Source organism: Plodia interpunctella, chromosome 16, assembly GCF_027563975.2.
Source record: "Plodia interpunctella isolate USDA-ARS_2022_Savannah chromosome 16, ilPloInte3.2, whole genome shotgun sequence".
Classification (NCBI taxonomy): domain Eukaryota; kingdom Metazoa; phylum Arthropoda; class Insecta; order Lepidoptera; family Pyralidae; genus Plodia; species Plodia interpunctella.
Genome location: NC_071309.1, coordinates 2,722,357 through 2,736,367, shown reverse-complemented (window position 1 = coordinate 2,736,367; position 14,011 = coordinate 2,722,357). Strand labels below are relative to the sequence as shown.

General features: G+C 37.6%; 2 protein-coding genes across 3 annotated transcripts; one reads left to right on the top strand and one right to left on the bottom strand.

Moving 5' to 3' along the window:
* Positions 1-158: 158 nt before the first annotated feature.
* klhl10 (kelch like family member 10) lies at positions 159-11,251 on the top strand. 2 transcript variants are annotated; one of them, XM_053756537.2, is made up of 13 exons: positions 159-378; positions 1,937-2,100; positions 2,410-2,661; positions 3,341-3,605; positions 3,953-4,117; positions 4,456-4,542; positions 5,493-5,639; positions 7,187-7,379; positions 7,684-7,829; positions 8,276-8,493; positions 9,013-9,193; positions 9,502-9,661; positions 10,947-11,251. In XM_053756537.2, exons 1-12 carry the CDS (start codon positions 337-339, stop codon positions 9,628-9,630), a joined length of 1,989 nt encoding a protein of 662 aa, XP_053612512.1. In that variant the 5' UTR covers positions 159-336; the 3' UTR covers positions 9,631-9,661; positions 10,947-11,251. The 2 variants fall into 2 exon arrangements, with proteins under 2 accessions (XP_053612512.1, XP_053612513.1); XM_053756538.1 differs by lacking the exon at positions 159-378 and adding an exon at positions 385-614.
* A 148-nt stretch (positions 11,252-11,399) lies between these two features.
* On the bottom strand, positions 11,400-13,556 carry LOC128676433 (mitochondrial basic amino acids transporter-like). Its single transcript, XM_053756539.2, has 3 exons — positions 13,380-13,556; positions 12,859-12,901; positions 11,400-12,616 (listed from the first exon to the last, which is right to left on the bottom strand). Exons 2-3 carry the CDS (start codon positions 12,890-12,892, stop codon positions 11,769-11,771), a joined length of 882 nt encoding a protein of 293 aa, XP_053612514.1. The 5' UTR covers positions 12,893-12,901; positions 13,380-13,556; the 3' UTR covers positions 11,400-11,768.
* Between the last annotated feature and the right edge of the window lie 455 nt (positions 13,557-14,011).

The following is a 14,011-nucleotide window of genomic DNA, read 5'->3' as shown; positions in this document are numbered from 1 at the left end:
ATCTCAAAAAATAATAGTTAATTATTTATTAAACATACGTATGTTTGTTATCGTTTATTAAAATAACCAGCATGATCACTGGGGTCAAAGGAGGTCATGTATTCGTATCATATGCGTGGATTTACACGCAAGTTTGTCATTAAAATGGCTCAAATCTAGATATTAATATCATAAAATAATTTCTGTTTTATCCAAAGTTTCATGTAGTTTCGAAATGTACAACCTTTCAGTCGATAGGTTGACCTTTTTATTTAATGTCACTGGTTTTCGAAGCGCCATCGACTCCATGAAAACAATAAACAAACATTTTTGATTTCAGTACGGCTACCGCTGAAAATGAAAATACTCTTATCCAGTAATGTCAACAGGAAAAAAAAGGTTTGACATGTGCTTGTCACTCTTATAATCATTTTTTTGCTAACCTAAAATGTTTTTTCAAATGACTTGATTTGCTATTTTGAGTTATTTTTTACGCTTATTTTTGCAAATTTATTAAACTAAATCTCGATTGTGTCGTGGCACGTATATTTGCGCACTTAGAATTTTTACGCGTTACAATTTTATAATGATGACTTTGCGTTAAGCCTGAAATGGAAAACGACCCGAACAACACTGTAAGTAACCCGCTGACAACAGGTCTCGCAGACTTTTTTGAAAAAACACCGGTAGTTGGTTCAAAAACTTGCGTCGAAGAGTTTGCCGCGAAAAATGAACGAACATGATCTACCTTAGCCGGAGTCATATGTGTTTACCTACAAAAAATGTCGTGTAAATAAAAGTTAAACATCTTTGATCATAATTCCTCCATTTTCATTAACTAATGTTCTTCTCAAAATGGAAAAATACCGGTTATTTATCAATTTTCGACACGAGTTATTGTCATAAAAAATCAGAACGGAATTCATGCCTAGATAGTCAACACGAGATTGCGGGTAAACTATGCATAGAAATATTTACAATTTACTATTGATAAACAGATAGGCACTTCCTTGTTTAGCGAAGCTGACTGTCTATTGCATAGATAACAACCGTATTTAAAACCCTGAGTGAGACCGTGGGAAACACATAATTATTTATTTAGAAATCTTACGTATATAGATTTGGAAAGATAAGATCCTAACTAATAACAATGCAATGTATAACCTGATCTATCCGTACCGTATCTTATATCCTTCATTACCGATACTGAAATCTTATATCCTTCATTTTACGTATCCCACTTACCTATTAGATATAGATAAATGAGAAAGTTGTATGCGTGTGTAAGTTATGTGTTTGTATATATAATATGCAAGTTCTTTGAGCAGGTTTTTAGAATATAGGTACACAATAAGTACATTGTTTTAAATTGACCTAAATATAAGCTAGATACCTTACTTAGAAGTGAGAACCAAGATCTAGGAAGCGTTGAAGTTCTACCTTTACGGAATAGAATGTTTAGCTAAACGTATTCCTATGTCATCGATTTATTGGCATAAAAATCTATACACCATAAGTAGGTGGTTTAAAAAAATAGTTTATTCTATAAGTGACCATCTGCGACAGGAGTTTAGGAAGCTCTCCATTTCTTTACTCTCTCTCTTTTCAGAAGTGGGACACAAATTCAGGCTACATTTCTTAGATTTTAGCTTTTATATAGTTTCACCTGTTTCGTTTGCCTTCATGTGTAATCAAGTCTTGCAAGTTAAAACGCCTACTTCCGCTAGTCCTACAGAGTTGACATTTTCTACCATCTCTTTCCAAGATAGTGCACCCAGAGTCAGCTCCCAACGAGGAAACTCCTCAATGTTTATTACGTGGACGAGATTTTTTTGTCACGCATTATATGCAACAAAATCTGACAACTGTAAAAGCGCGTGGCAATAGTAACATTTATGTGAAAATCTTGTTAGTTACTGTATTGGTCCAATGTTGTTGCCCAAAATAACAATTGCAGACGGCGGGTCGCGAGACAGGGCGGTGTATGTCGGTGGCGGCGATGCAGGCGCTGCATCGACTGCGCGAGTGCCGGTTGCTGTGCGACGCCATAGTGCGGGCAGACGACGGCGCCGCCTTCCCCGTGCATCGCGCTATCCTCTCTGCTTGCAGCCCCTACTTTTTGTTAGTCCCTTCTGTAATGATTCGTCTGTGGTCACTCGGCTACTGTGCCACGCCATAGTGCGGGCACGACTCTCTTTCTCCGCTAGCTTTTAATTAGTTGTTTTTTTCCAGTTTGTTCTTCAATGTTCAAAAGTACTCGTAATTTATTTACAAAATGATTTAGTGACATAAGAACACGGCTACACTCTCTTAGCTTCTTTAGAACTCTCTCGTCCTCGCATGTTTTCCATTTCATTCATGGTTGTGTCGAACAAAAACACTTTCACATTCATTAGAATTGGTGCTAGAGTAAATAATTCTGTGGCACAGGGCACTGTTCACAACAACGCTGCACCGCCGCGAGCAAAGCGACGTGGTGATATCGGGCGTGCGCTCCGAGATCCTATTGCTGCTGATCGAGTACGCGTACCTGCGGCGTATTGACGTGTCCGACGCGAACGTCCACGAGCTGCTTATGACGGCCGACTATCTGGCCTTCCTGGGAGTGCTCCAACTCTGCTGCGATCACCTCTACAACTCGCTCAACCCAAAGAATTGCCTAGGGATCATGATGTTTGCCAGGTAAGTTCTGGAGGATAACCTTGTGTTGCATGTGACCTGTGGCATGACAAAACCTGCCTAGAGATGTTTGTCCAGTAAGGTCTTGCAACTGTAATAAAGCTCCATCAAGTAGCGCCACTTCTGCGAAACTTCCTCCGTGGCCAACTGGTTATAATCTAAGAAAGACTAGAAATGTAGACAGTATTTAAGTTATTGGGTATGGGGCAAAATCACATTAAGAGGAATATTTTACTAAGTTTTAATAAGTAAGTACTATCAGACAGAAACACTAACGTAGCTTGTGTATTTCCACAATAAAACAATGATATATGAGCCCCCTGACCTGGCTATTTACATTTTGTATGTTATTATCTGACGTAAAAACCTAAAGATTACATGATACAAATGGCGGTTCAGCTAAAACAGTCAAGAGAGAAAGTAAATATTGGTGAATGACATTAAAGTTTTGTTTTTGACGTTGCTTATGATTTTATGTATTATGTTTGAATGATAGAAATAAGCTATGTATTTAATCTTTTTTCAAAATTTTAACTTTAGCTCTTGCCTTTATTGAGCTTAGGAATTGTGGCAATAAATAACCCTATTTAATGAATAAAGACCTTTTCCATTGCTTGCCAGCAAATATTGAAAATCTTGTAATGAATGTTATGTTGTGTCACTTTTTCTGATGCATCAACAGGCGCGTGTTCTGCTACAAGCTAGAGGCGGACTCCAGGCGTTATTTGCTTCGCTATTTCGTCACCGTGGCTACGCAGAGCGACGAGTTCCTACATCTGCCGCTGGAGGAGCTCAACTCCATTATTCTCGAAGACGAACTGAATGTGAAGAGTGAGGAGGTAGTCTGGGAAGCGGTGCTGCGCTGGGTCAACTACAATCCAGACGAACGCTGGCAGCATACCGTTAAACTAATGGGCAGTATACGGCTGGGCCTCCTCGATACACAAGTTAGAATTTGAGCTATTTTTTACAATATGCTTTTAATTTTAATGCTTTCACGATCGCAGGCCTATCTATAAATAACGTCTGTAGGTAATCAATATAGTGTATACTTATAGTTTCTCTCTCAGGCGACGTTATGAGATGAGACTGTATACGTAGTTACCTACTTATGATGACTATGACAGCTATCCTGTTATTTATTCCAACATTTCCGTGACAATTTTGTAATATTAGTAAAATCACCTCGATTCAGGAGTTTTCATTACAACTCACACTCACTTTTCACATTTTTTTTCGAGTAGTTCATTGAGGTACTTATATTTTAAAAACAGATTTAATATTTAATTCTCAGTTCTTCCTGGAAAACGTGAAAGACCATCCGTATGTAACCGGCAACGAAGGTTCCCGCCCCATCATCATCGAGACCCTGAAGTTTCTCTACGACTTGGAGATGATCGCACAGAGAGACGGAGAGGTTGCCACGCCAGAGATTGCCCGGCCCAGGGTTCCGCATGAGGTGTTTTTCACGTGATTCTGTTTGTATTTCCACTCAGATTTTGGCAAAGAATTTCGAAAGTGGCTAAAATCTGTCCTAACCTATTTAGGTGTGTATATTTTAAACAACTTCATAGGTCATTTCTTCATTGTTTGAAAATTTAAGACGTGAATTTATTAGTTGTAGGAGAAAAATTACAATAAAAGTACTTAAGACACGTGCCATCATTGTGATGATGAAAAGGCTTATGCTGATTGCTGACTACTACGACTATGCCTAATACTACTATCCCGTGCGTGATCGAACATAATTACCTAAAAGTACCTAAAAGTAGATGTACATATGTAAATTGTTTTCAGGTTTTGTTTGCAATCGGTGGATGGAGTGGAGGCTCGCCGACAGCATTCATTGAGACCTACGACACCAGAGCTGACCGTTGGATTAAGGTTTTCCCACAAAATTTAACTTTCGCCACCATACATGTGTCATCATTTTGTGTGGACACAGTATCTTATCTTTCGATAAGTCTTAGTTCCCTATTATAGTCGCATCCGCTTATTAATATTTCATATCATCCTATAAGTTGTAGATCTTTTTTTTGGTCTCCTTTCCCTGAAAACTTAAATTTATGCGAGTTTCAAGATGTCGTGGACGTAAATACTGGAAAATAAACGGTTACTAGAACAATTAGGTGTACTAAGTATATTTCAAGATAATTAGGTATAGACAGTAATGTATTCCGTATTTGGAATAAATACTTAAATACAAATATAAAAATTACTAACCTGTTGGCTCGTGCAACAGGGCACAGGAGTTATCGTATTTTGTACAATTTTCGTTATATATTATGCTACGTAAATATTGTCATATCTGCGCTTTGAGCAAGTCATGTCATGCCTGATTGAACCCAAATAATTTAGCTCGGTCCGCTATACACGTGATGAAAGAATGATCCACTTTTGAACTGAAATCATTAACAAAGAAGAGAATTCGAAGAGTTTTGATAAAAATATTTCAGGTAATAAATTATATATATACAATGGTAGACTTAACGCCGTTATGGTATTCTCTATCAGTCATGTAGTCAACCATTAGACCAAATAGATAGATTTTGTTTTTTTTTTTTTGCTGACTAAGAGCTTAGCTTGGTCACAGCTCCGGAAACCCGAGAAATGGAGACAGAGAATCAATGCCTATATTATGTGAACGGCACCCCGGGGCAGAGCCAGTGGGTTACCTTAGTGGGTATTGCCACATATTGTTAAGATATTTTAAAACATTCACCACATAATAAATTATCCTCAGAAATCACACTGTCTATTGGTAAAAACTATCACTAATAGTTATTACCCAAGGACATACAGCTATGGAGGTGCTAAGTAAAATTTGTAACCAGGTAGAGGAGGTGGACACGGCTGGTCCCAGGGCGTACCACGGCACAGCAGTCCTCGGGTACTGTATCTACGTAATTGGTGGCTTCGACGGCATGGATTACTTCAACTCCTGCCGCTGCTTTGACGCCGTCACAAAGACATGGAGAGAGGTTAGCGTTTATATAAATAATTATTACGTATTTCACTTCAGATGTGCCTTTAGATGTACAAATGGTACAGGTTTTGAGAATAGGTAGGTACTATTTGCGAAGCCGCTGGCTGGTCTAGAGAAAGCTCTTCTAACATCTCTTATAAACTCATATCATCAAAGATACAGATTGGATAAGGATCTGCGTAATGGAGCTAGCTTTATCTATGTAAAGTTGAATTTATTTTTTGCCCTAATTTTTGTAGACATTTGCAATGAAAATTCGAGTTTGAAAAAGAAATACAAAAATACAGATATAAAAATGGCAACAACATTTTTTGTTCATGTAGAAAATTGTCGAAATATAAAAACAACCAACAATAATTTTCACTAACGGTATCACCATTAACCAAATTATGAAGTTGACTGTCAGGTGAGCAATGACTGACATCTTGAAAAAATGGCTAAGCCATTAATGATGATGAATGAAAAAGCACGACATGTGAGTGTGATTGATAACTCAAACATTATATCTTCTCCTCTCTTCCAATGCGGGCCTCAATCTCATGCAACAGCGATAAATTATCAGAGTTTATCTTCAATTCACGCCCCCGGCAGAAGGGGCGGGGGCCGGCGGGTCTCATGAAATATTTACCTATGTTTAACAGACAGATAGGTATACGAAAACTAAATATATATACTTAGTCAATATTGTATTTAATTCCCGTATATGAATGCCGGTTTGATACATTAGCTAGGATAAGGATACGGTACCTTGCGTAGATCCTGCGAGCGAAGTTTCAAGTTAATATTAATCCTATCCTAATATTATAAATGCGAAAGTTTGTTTGTTTGTCAGTTCTTCATGCTCTATCTACTCAACCAATCTTCTTCAAATTCTGCATACATATTGAAGTATGGAGAGGGATATAGGGTACATTTCATCCCAGAAAAATAACTGTTACCCGTGGGAAATTCACGCGGGCGAAGCCGCGGGCAAAAGCTATAAGCTAAATCATATAAATTCATGTTTTTGCCAATAAATAATCATAATATATGTCTTTGTGTGATCCTGTATGTTTAGATATAGCTGTTTATGCATCTCTGTAAAAGTATAGCTATCAAACCCCACGCAAGATGAACTCATATTTGTCCAACTTTTTATTATGATAATGATTGTTATTAATAGGACATCGACCTTTTATGTTTGTCTACATTGACCTTCAAGGTAATATGATGTTGTTGGTATCTGTTTGATAACTTAGTCAAATGTCTTGTTTTTTTTGCAATATTAACTCTAGCTTGCAACATTGTTTTCTTACCACCAGATTAGATCGAGGTATGAAGTATTAAATAATGGTACTTGTTCAAATATTGCCGCTCGTCTGCCTCAGCCCTGCATATCATCACACAATTTTTATTAGAGAAATGGCAATAAGACATCTGCTTGTTTTTGCATCGTGCTTCGGTCACATACTTAGACCACGGCCTCCACTCAAGAAAGCCATAACCATAAACAGAGCAGAGTAGGGTTTCTATATTGTTTTCTAAACAGAAATGTTCCACTAGGTAGCACCCATGAACGCTCGTCGCTGCTACGTTTCCGTGGCCGTCCTGGGTGAGACGATATACGCCATGGGTGGGTACGACGGCCATCACCGGCAGAACACAGCGGAGAGGTTCAATCACCGCACCAACCAATGGTCCCTTGTGGCACCTATGAATGCACAGAGGTCGGACGCCAGCGCTGCCGCGCTTGATAGTAAGTACACATTAGTAGGTATAATCATCGGTTACTATCTTCAAACATCAATACCAACCGATATCACATCGCAAAACCTAAGGAAATGAGAAGTAGTATCCAGCATTAAATATATATACAAATATATACGTGCTTGCCTAAAACTGCTTGAGTTCACATGACCAAGGACAATTATTGTACATAAAAAGACCCCAGACCTGTCGATTGATAATCCTATAGTTCCTGCTGGCTTTACTCTGCCTAGTAATGTATAGGCAAGATGAGATAATTGATCCTTTCGTAATAAAGAATAAGACTTTTTCAGACAAGATCTACATCACGGGCGGGTTCAATGGCCAAGAATGTATGAACAGCGTCGAGATGTATGATCCGGACACAAACCAATGGACTAATTTGGCGCCAATGCGCTCGCGCCGCTCCGGCGTCTCTTGCATCGCTTACCACAACAAGGTATTTAGGTATATTGATAAATTGTTTGATATTTTTGTAGATTAGGTAACTAGTATTTGATTTCAACAAAACATAAGGAGCCAAGTCAGTTCAACAAATTTGTTGTCAATTCAAAAAATGTTACGAAAATTAAACTTTCTTCTCATAGAAGATACAAGGTGTACATTTTTTTAATTACCTACAGCAACAATTTGCACAGCACAACTGGCAGGAAAAACTCAACTGCAGCCAACGAAATTTTATTTTAATGAAGTGAATGTTTAGATTTATTATCTATCACTCCATTCTAGGTCTCTACTCTTCTTCTATTGTGGTTTGTAACAAATTCATTAATATCTTTAAGTTGGTATGTACTCTTTATAGCCCGTAGAAAATAATTACATGCATAGAAACCAAATAAGCTGTTATTTCTCATACAATAGTTTCAATCAATCACGATGTTTCAGATCTATGTGATTGGCGGCTTCAACGGCATCTCTCGAATGTGCAGCGGCGAGGTGTACGACCCGGCGACCAACACGTGGGCCCCGGTGCCTGACATGTACAACCCTCGCAGCAACTTCGCGATCGAAGTCATCGACGACATGATCTTCGCCATCGGCGGCTTTAACGGCGTCACCACCATCTACCACGTCGAGTGTTATGACGAAAGGACTAATGAGTGGTAGGTTTTGGAACATCACCACATATCAAATTCCGTTGAGATTTATCAATTCCATTATCAAAAATCTCTGTGAGGTTAGGTGAATATAGGTAACAAAGCGATGAATGCATAATTTGATTTTCTGTCGAGTGGTTTGAAGATTAGTTATAATTATTAATCAAGATTTAAGTATAAGTAGTTCTGTCTCAGTAGGTACTATGTGTAGTTTTAAGCTTCGTTGAAACTGAGGCGAATCCCGCGCGTCATTATATTTGATTTCTCGATGGGAAAGAAGAAAATGGGTTCATGAGCTGAGTATTCAATGCTTAACATTTGTCACCATTTTATAAAAGTAGTAGCTTTGTGCTTTGGTAGTAGTATGTCATTTCTACAATGATGTCGCGGAAAAGTTCAAACTTTGACGGATTCGGCATACGATGCTGGTTATTCATTGCGGTAAATAAAAGCACTCATACTAACTACGCATATGTTTGTCCGAGCTCGGCGTTAGTGTGGAGCTTAACATGAAATATGCTTTAGGTATGAAGCGACCGATATGAACATCTACCGGTCTGCACTCTCCGCGTGCGTGATCATGGGCCTGCCGAACGTATACGACTACATCCACAAGCACCGCGAGCGACTCATGGAGGAGAAGAGACAGAAGATCTTGTTATCAGAGACGGCGAGACATGGACAACACCGTACTGCGCTGCCTGATGTTAGTCATTATCTAATCAAGTTAGCCTGAGAAATTCATTTCGAAGTTTACTTATGATTATAACCTCGTTAATTGTTAAGGACACATCTAGTAGATTGCATTTTTACGAAAATACATGCTCTTAGTTTAAAAATCTTCACTCAATAGACTCTAATGACCTTGATTTTCCACAACAAGTAATTAAACCCATGACATGAGTCATAATCATGGTGCGTCCCAGAGGCTCGCGCATGCATAATTAGGACGCGCGGGAAGAAGATGCAATTTTCAATGGTTCATTGTATAATTGTAGCCATATTTCTGAGCAGGTCCACCTGATCGAAGACAACGACGACATGCTGGAGCAGCTCGGGCTGATGGAGAACCGCGCTCAGAACGACGTCGCGCCGCCCCCGCCGCCGCCCCCCCTCCCCCCGCAGCCCATGGAGCAGGACTGACATCGTAGCTGCTCGCTTACACCTAGTCTTAGTTAGTTCCTTCTCTGTTCTACCACCTATCTATTCATTTATTAATGGATAACCCCCACTTCCAACGATGGAACTCCGCTAATTTTTTTTTGTCTGTGGCTTGGACCGCTCTTATGATTTCATATTTCTTTTTAGCGTAGTTGGTTAAGCCTGTAATGAAATTACACGCAGTAAAATGATAAATAAATTAATATCAGATTGAATATATTTGTATTTTATAATTTTTTGGCCTCAATTCTAATTAAAGGCCTCAATGTTAACTCTATGGCTAATTGATTTCTGTTATGGCTAATATATGTAATCTAAAATAGCTAAGTAGTTGCTATTTCTGACGTGTTAAAGATAAATGTAGAGATGTTCATGTGACTCAGGTTCAAATGTTAGGATGATAAGATTGTATTGTTTACCTAAGTTTAATGTGCAGCTAGATTGCGTTAGTGTTACCAAAATATACAAAAATATTAATTTTATTAAAATATTTTTTTATCGTGGTATGGGAGCATGTGTCCATTTATGCAAAGAATTTGCTGCTAGCCTCAAGACCTTATTTCATGTATTTATAAAGTTTTGGTTTTCAGTTTTTTACTAACTAATTATGGGCCATCTTGTCAGTTCTATTTTTTTATTAGTATATCGTTATAAGATGTCTATAGCAAGAATTTCTATAAAAAAAAAGTAGAAGAGCTTTGCTTACTAAAAACATGAAAATCTTGGTAATACCAATATTTCGTAGTTAGAAATTTTATAATAATTATATAAATATAAATTTTATAATATTCATAGAAAAAATATTCGAGTCTAGAAAAAAATACCTTAATATAAATATATTACAAATCACACAGATTGAGCTAGCTCCAAAGTAAGTTCGAGACTTGTGTTAGGGGATACTAACTAAACGATACTATATTTTATAACAAATACATGTATAAATAAACATCCAAGACCCGGGCCAATTAGAAAAAGATCATTTTCCACCATGACCCGACCGGGGATGGAACCCTGGACCTCTCGGTTCAGAGGCAAGCACTTTACCACTGCGCCACCGAGGTCGTCAAGTTATAAGATGTTCTGTTCTATTAAGCATATAAATTGGAGGTTATCGGATTATTTATTCACGTGACATATCCGTGTCTGTGCCGATATATAGCTATATATCAATTTACGTAAACAATAAGACATATGGACATCCCGATCACACGCTTTTCAATCAGTTATGAGACCTATTCAAATGAATAGATAACCACTTAACATTTATTTTGATCGTAACATAATTTTAACTTTTTCAGATTTCCTGCTCAATTTCCGGTTCTTCGATTTAACTTCCTGTCTTGTCTAAGGTACCTACAGCATAATCAGTAAGATAATAAAGATTTAGTAAAAACAGTTATAGTAAAGTTACCTAATAATAATCTATGTTAAATTATAACGTAACATTTATTTTTAAAATATTTACAATTATTGTAGCAATTTTGGTTTATTTATAAATGTTGTGATATTTTCCTAATGTGAATCATACCTGAATTTTTGGAACATTTTTGAAAATTGTATAAAATTTTTCGGACAAGTATATTGTACTTATTAACTTCATAAACGTGTTTTATTTACTTTAGTTGCTTCAATTTCGGAGCTTTATTTTTCAGTAGATTTAGTTCTGCCAGATATGTTCTTTAAAACAGACTGTAGGTACACCTAAGTAGATACATAAACCCAGGGTATAAGGAACAAGAAAGAAAACTGAAAAAAATTGATCAGTTTATTATAATTGGAGCAAAATTGCATCCATTTTCATACAGTCGTCACTTCAGCCACACATCTCCCGCTATCCCCTTTCCCCATAGTTTTTCCGATTCTGCTGTTCCAATGCAGCTTGCATTTTCGCACATAAGATCTTATATTAATTAAAAGAGTCTTAGCTTTGTAAATTTATGTATTAAAACATACATAAAATATACAAGATAAGTAGGTACTTATCACAATATTGTGCATGATAAGAAATACATATATAATGCGATCGCCGTTCATAAGTGCCGCTACGTAAGTATATTACAACCAGTTTATATACCTTACATACCTAACAACGAACTACATATCTAACAACGAACACAGTTTTACAAGTCAAAGTTACGTTCCGTTTTCTCTTGTCCGGTATCGGCAATGACTGCAGCCGCCTGCACCAGAGTGTGCAGGGTCGTCTGCGACGAGCAGTGTTGCCACGCGCGCTCCGTCCATACCACCGCCGAGAAACAAGCGCCATTACTGATGAATGCACGCACTGTCACGGCCACCATCCCTCGCCCCATACACCGCAAACCATCAGATCTTACAGACTTCACGAAACAGTCCCACGAACTCGAGTACTTTCCAATAATATCCCCTTGCATCCTAGACTTCACAACATCCAGTGGATATACAAGAATCCACGACGCTGCTCCCGCTAACCCGCCAGCCGTAAATACTTTAGCTGCAGACTTATCATTGCGCGTCATGGCTTCGTATACCGCAAAGTATGCTGCAAACGCTGGGCTGTCACGTAACATGGTCACACCCAGACCACGGAACAGAGCTCTGAAGCCACCAGTCCGTAAAACATATCTTGCTCCACCTAACGCGCCATTTGGAATAGGATCTGCTGCTCTAGCTAGTTGTTGACGTGTCTTTACAAGTTCGACAGGAGCACAGATAGTACTTTGAAACAATCCTGCGATACCTCCAGCCAACGCATGGGATGATATTGAATCCGGGTTAGGCAGCGCTCTTCTCGTGTGTCCGTAGGCACCAAACACAATGGCGTTCAAGCCGGCGATCCCTCCGAGAGGAGCTCCGACTCCTCTATACGCAGTTGCAATCGTTCCACTCCTTAAAAGAGCTTTTGTGCATTCCAGAGGACTACCTCTCCCCGACTGTATGTGTACTTTTAAAGTGTCTAAAGGATGACCAGCGATAATGCCCGCACAACCTGAAATTAAATAATAAATTAATTTATTTTATAAAGACGCGCGTTTTTTGGATTTCTTGGATAAATGTTTTGAGATTGGTACCTACTGTAATGTGTAGGAGGTATCTCAAAACATAAGTATACTATAAATAGGTAGTACTTACTTAGTTAAGTACCTATTTCTTTTCGCAAATTTCGGTGTCTTTGTATTAGAAAGAAGAACTTTGTTAGTTTATATTTACAACAACAAATAATTGACTCACCCCCAATGCACCCAGCTACGAAATCCAATGCCATAGTGTCAACCTGAAACATTTTACGTTAAAATTTCTGAAATGTTTTGTCGCAGATTTTTTGTACCTACTTACTAGATTTTCTTTATTTGTTCAATCAAATTCCATCTCCATGCTAATTTCAGCGAAGATTTTGCAAATAAATAAACTGAAAACTATACTCTAAACTATTATTAAATGAATAATTAATTGGAAACAATTTATTTTTTTAATTCGCAGAGTTACATCTTAGCGCTTCGTGGTTCTTAGAACAATGTAGGTAAGTAGTACCTCAATTTTGCACACATATATAGAAGCACAACCATTATCCTAATTTTATTATCCATGTTAAAAAGCGCTAAATATATATTTTAACACTACATGACATGACTGCACCAGATATAACTTTGATTAAGACAATCACTTCCTAAACTATATTGAGCAAACTTATCCGAACTTTAAACCCTTGATAAATTAAGAGTACTTAATAGTAACTTGATAATAAAACTTACCTCCCGTGTGGTTTTCAAATTTGATAATCGTAGTGTGTACTAACGTTATTAGCACTAGACATTATGCCAATAAACATATTGGGGTAGGAGTTGGCTTTAATGATATCGTCGCCTTTTGCACGTTTTATATGTCTGTCTCGGTCAAAAGACTCCTCGATTCTCGCTGTTGGGAACTTAGGTTGGAATATCTTGGTCCTCTCGGATGGTGCGCTTTGATAACGGGGTCAAGAAGTCTTAAACAAAAACATATCTTTCGTATTATTATAGAAGCACCCAGGCTTTGCTCGGACATATATCACAAATGAAGCAGATCTCTCTGGAAAGTTCTCTGTTTACCGGATTGAACCGCTCTGGCATGGCTGGCTGATATAGAAAGAATACAAAATAAAGCGAAACTATAATATGAGAAAAGTAAATAAGAGAAAAATCAAACTTATTATATTTGATTTTGAATAGAAATCAATTTTTATTTTAAGTACTTAAATGTCGATAAGTACCTGCTAAACTTTTTTTTATTTAGAAATAGGTATATACTATTACTACTTATTCAGACTGACTTTGCCATGGATTAAGGCAGGGATTAAAGAGTTTATTTAATACATTAAACTTCTTATTTACTTGTCACACAATAA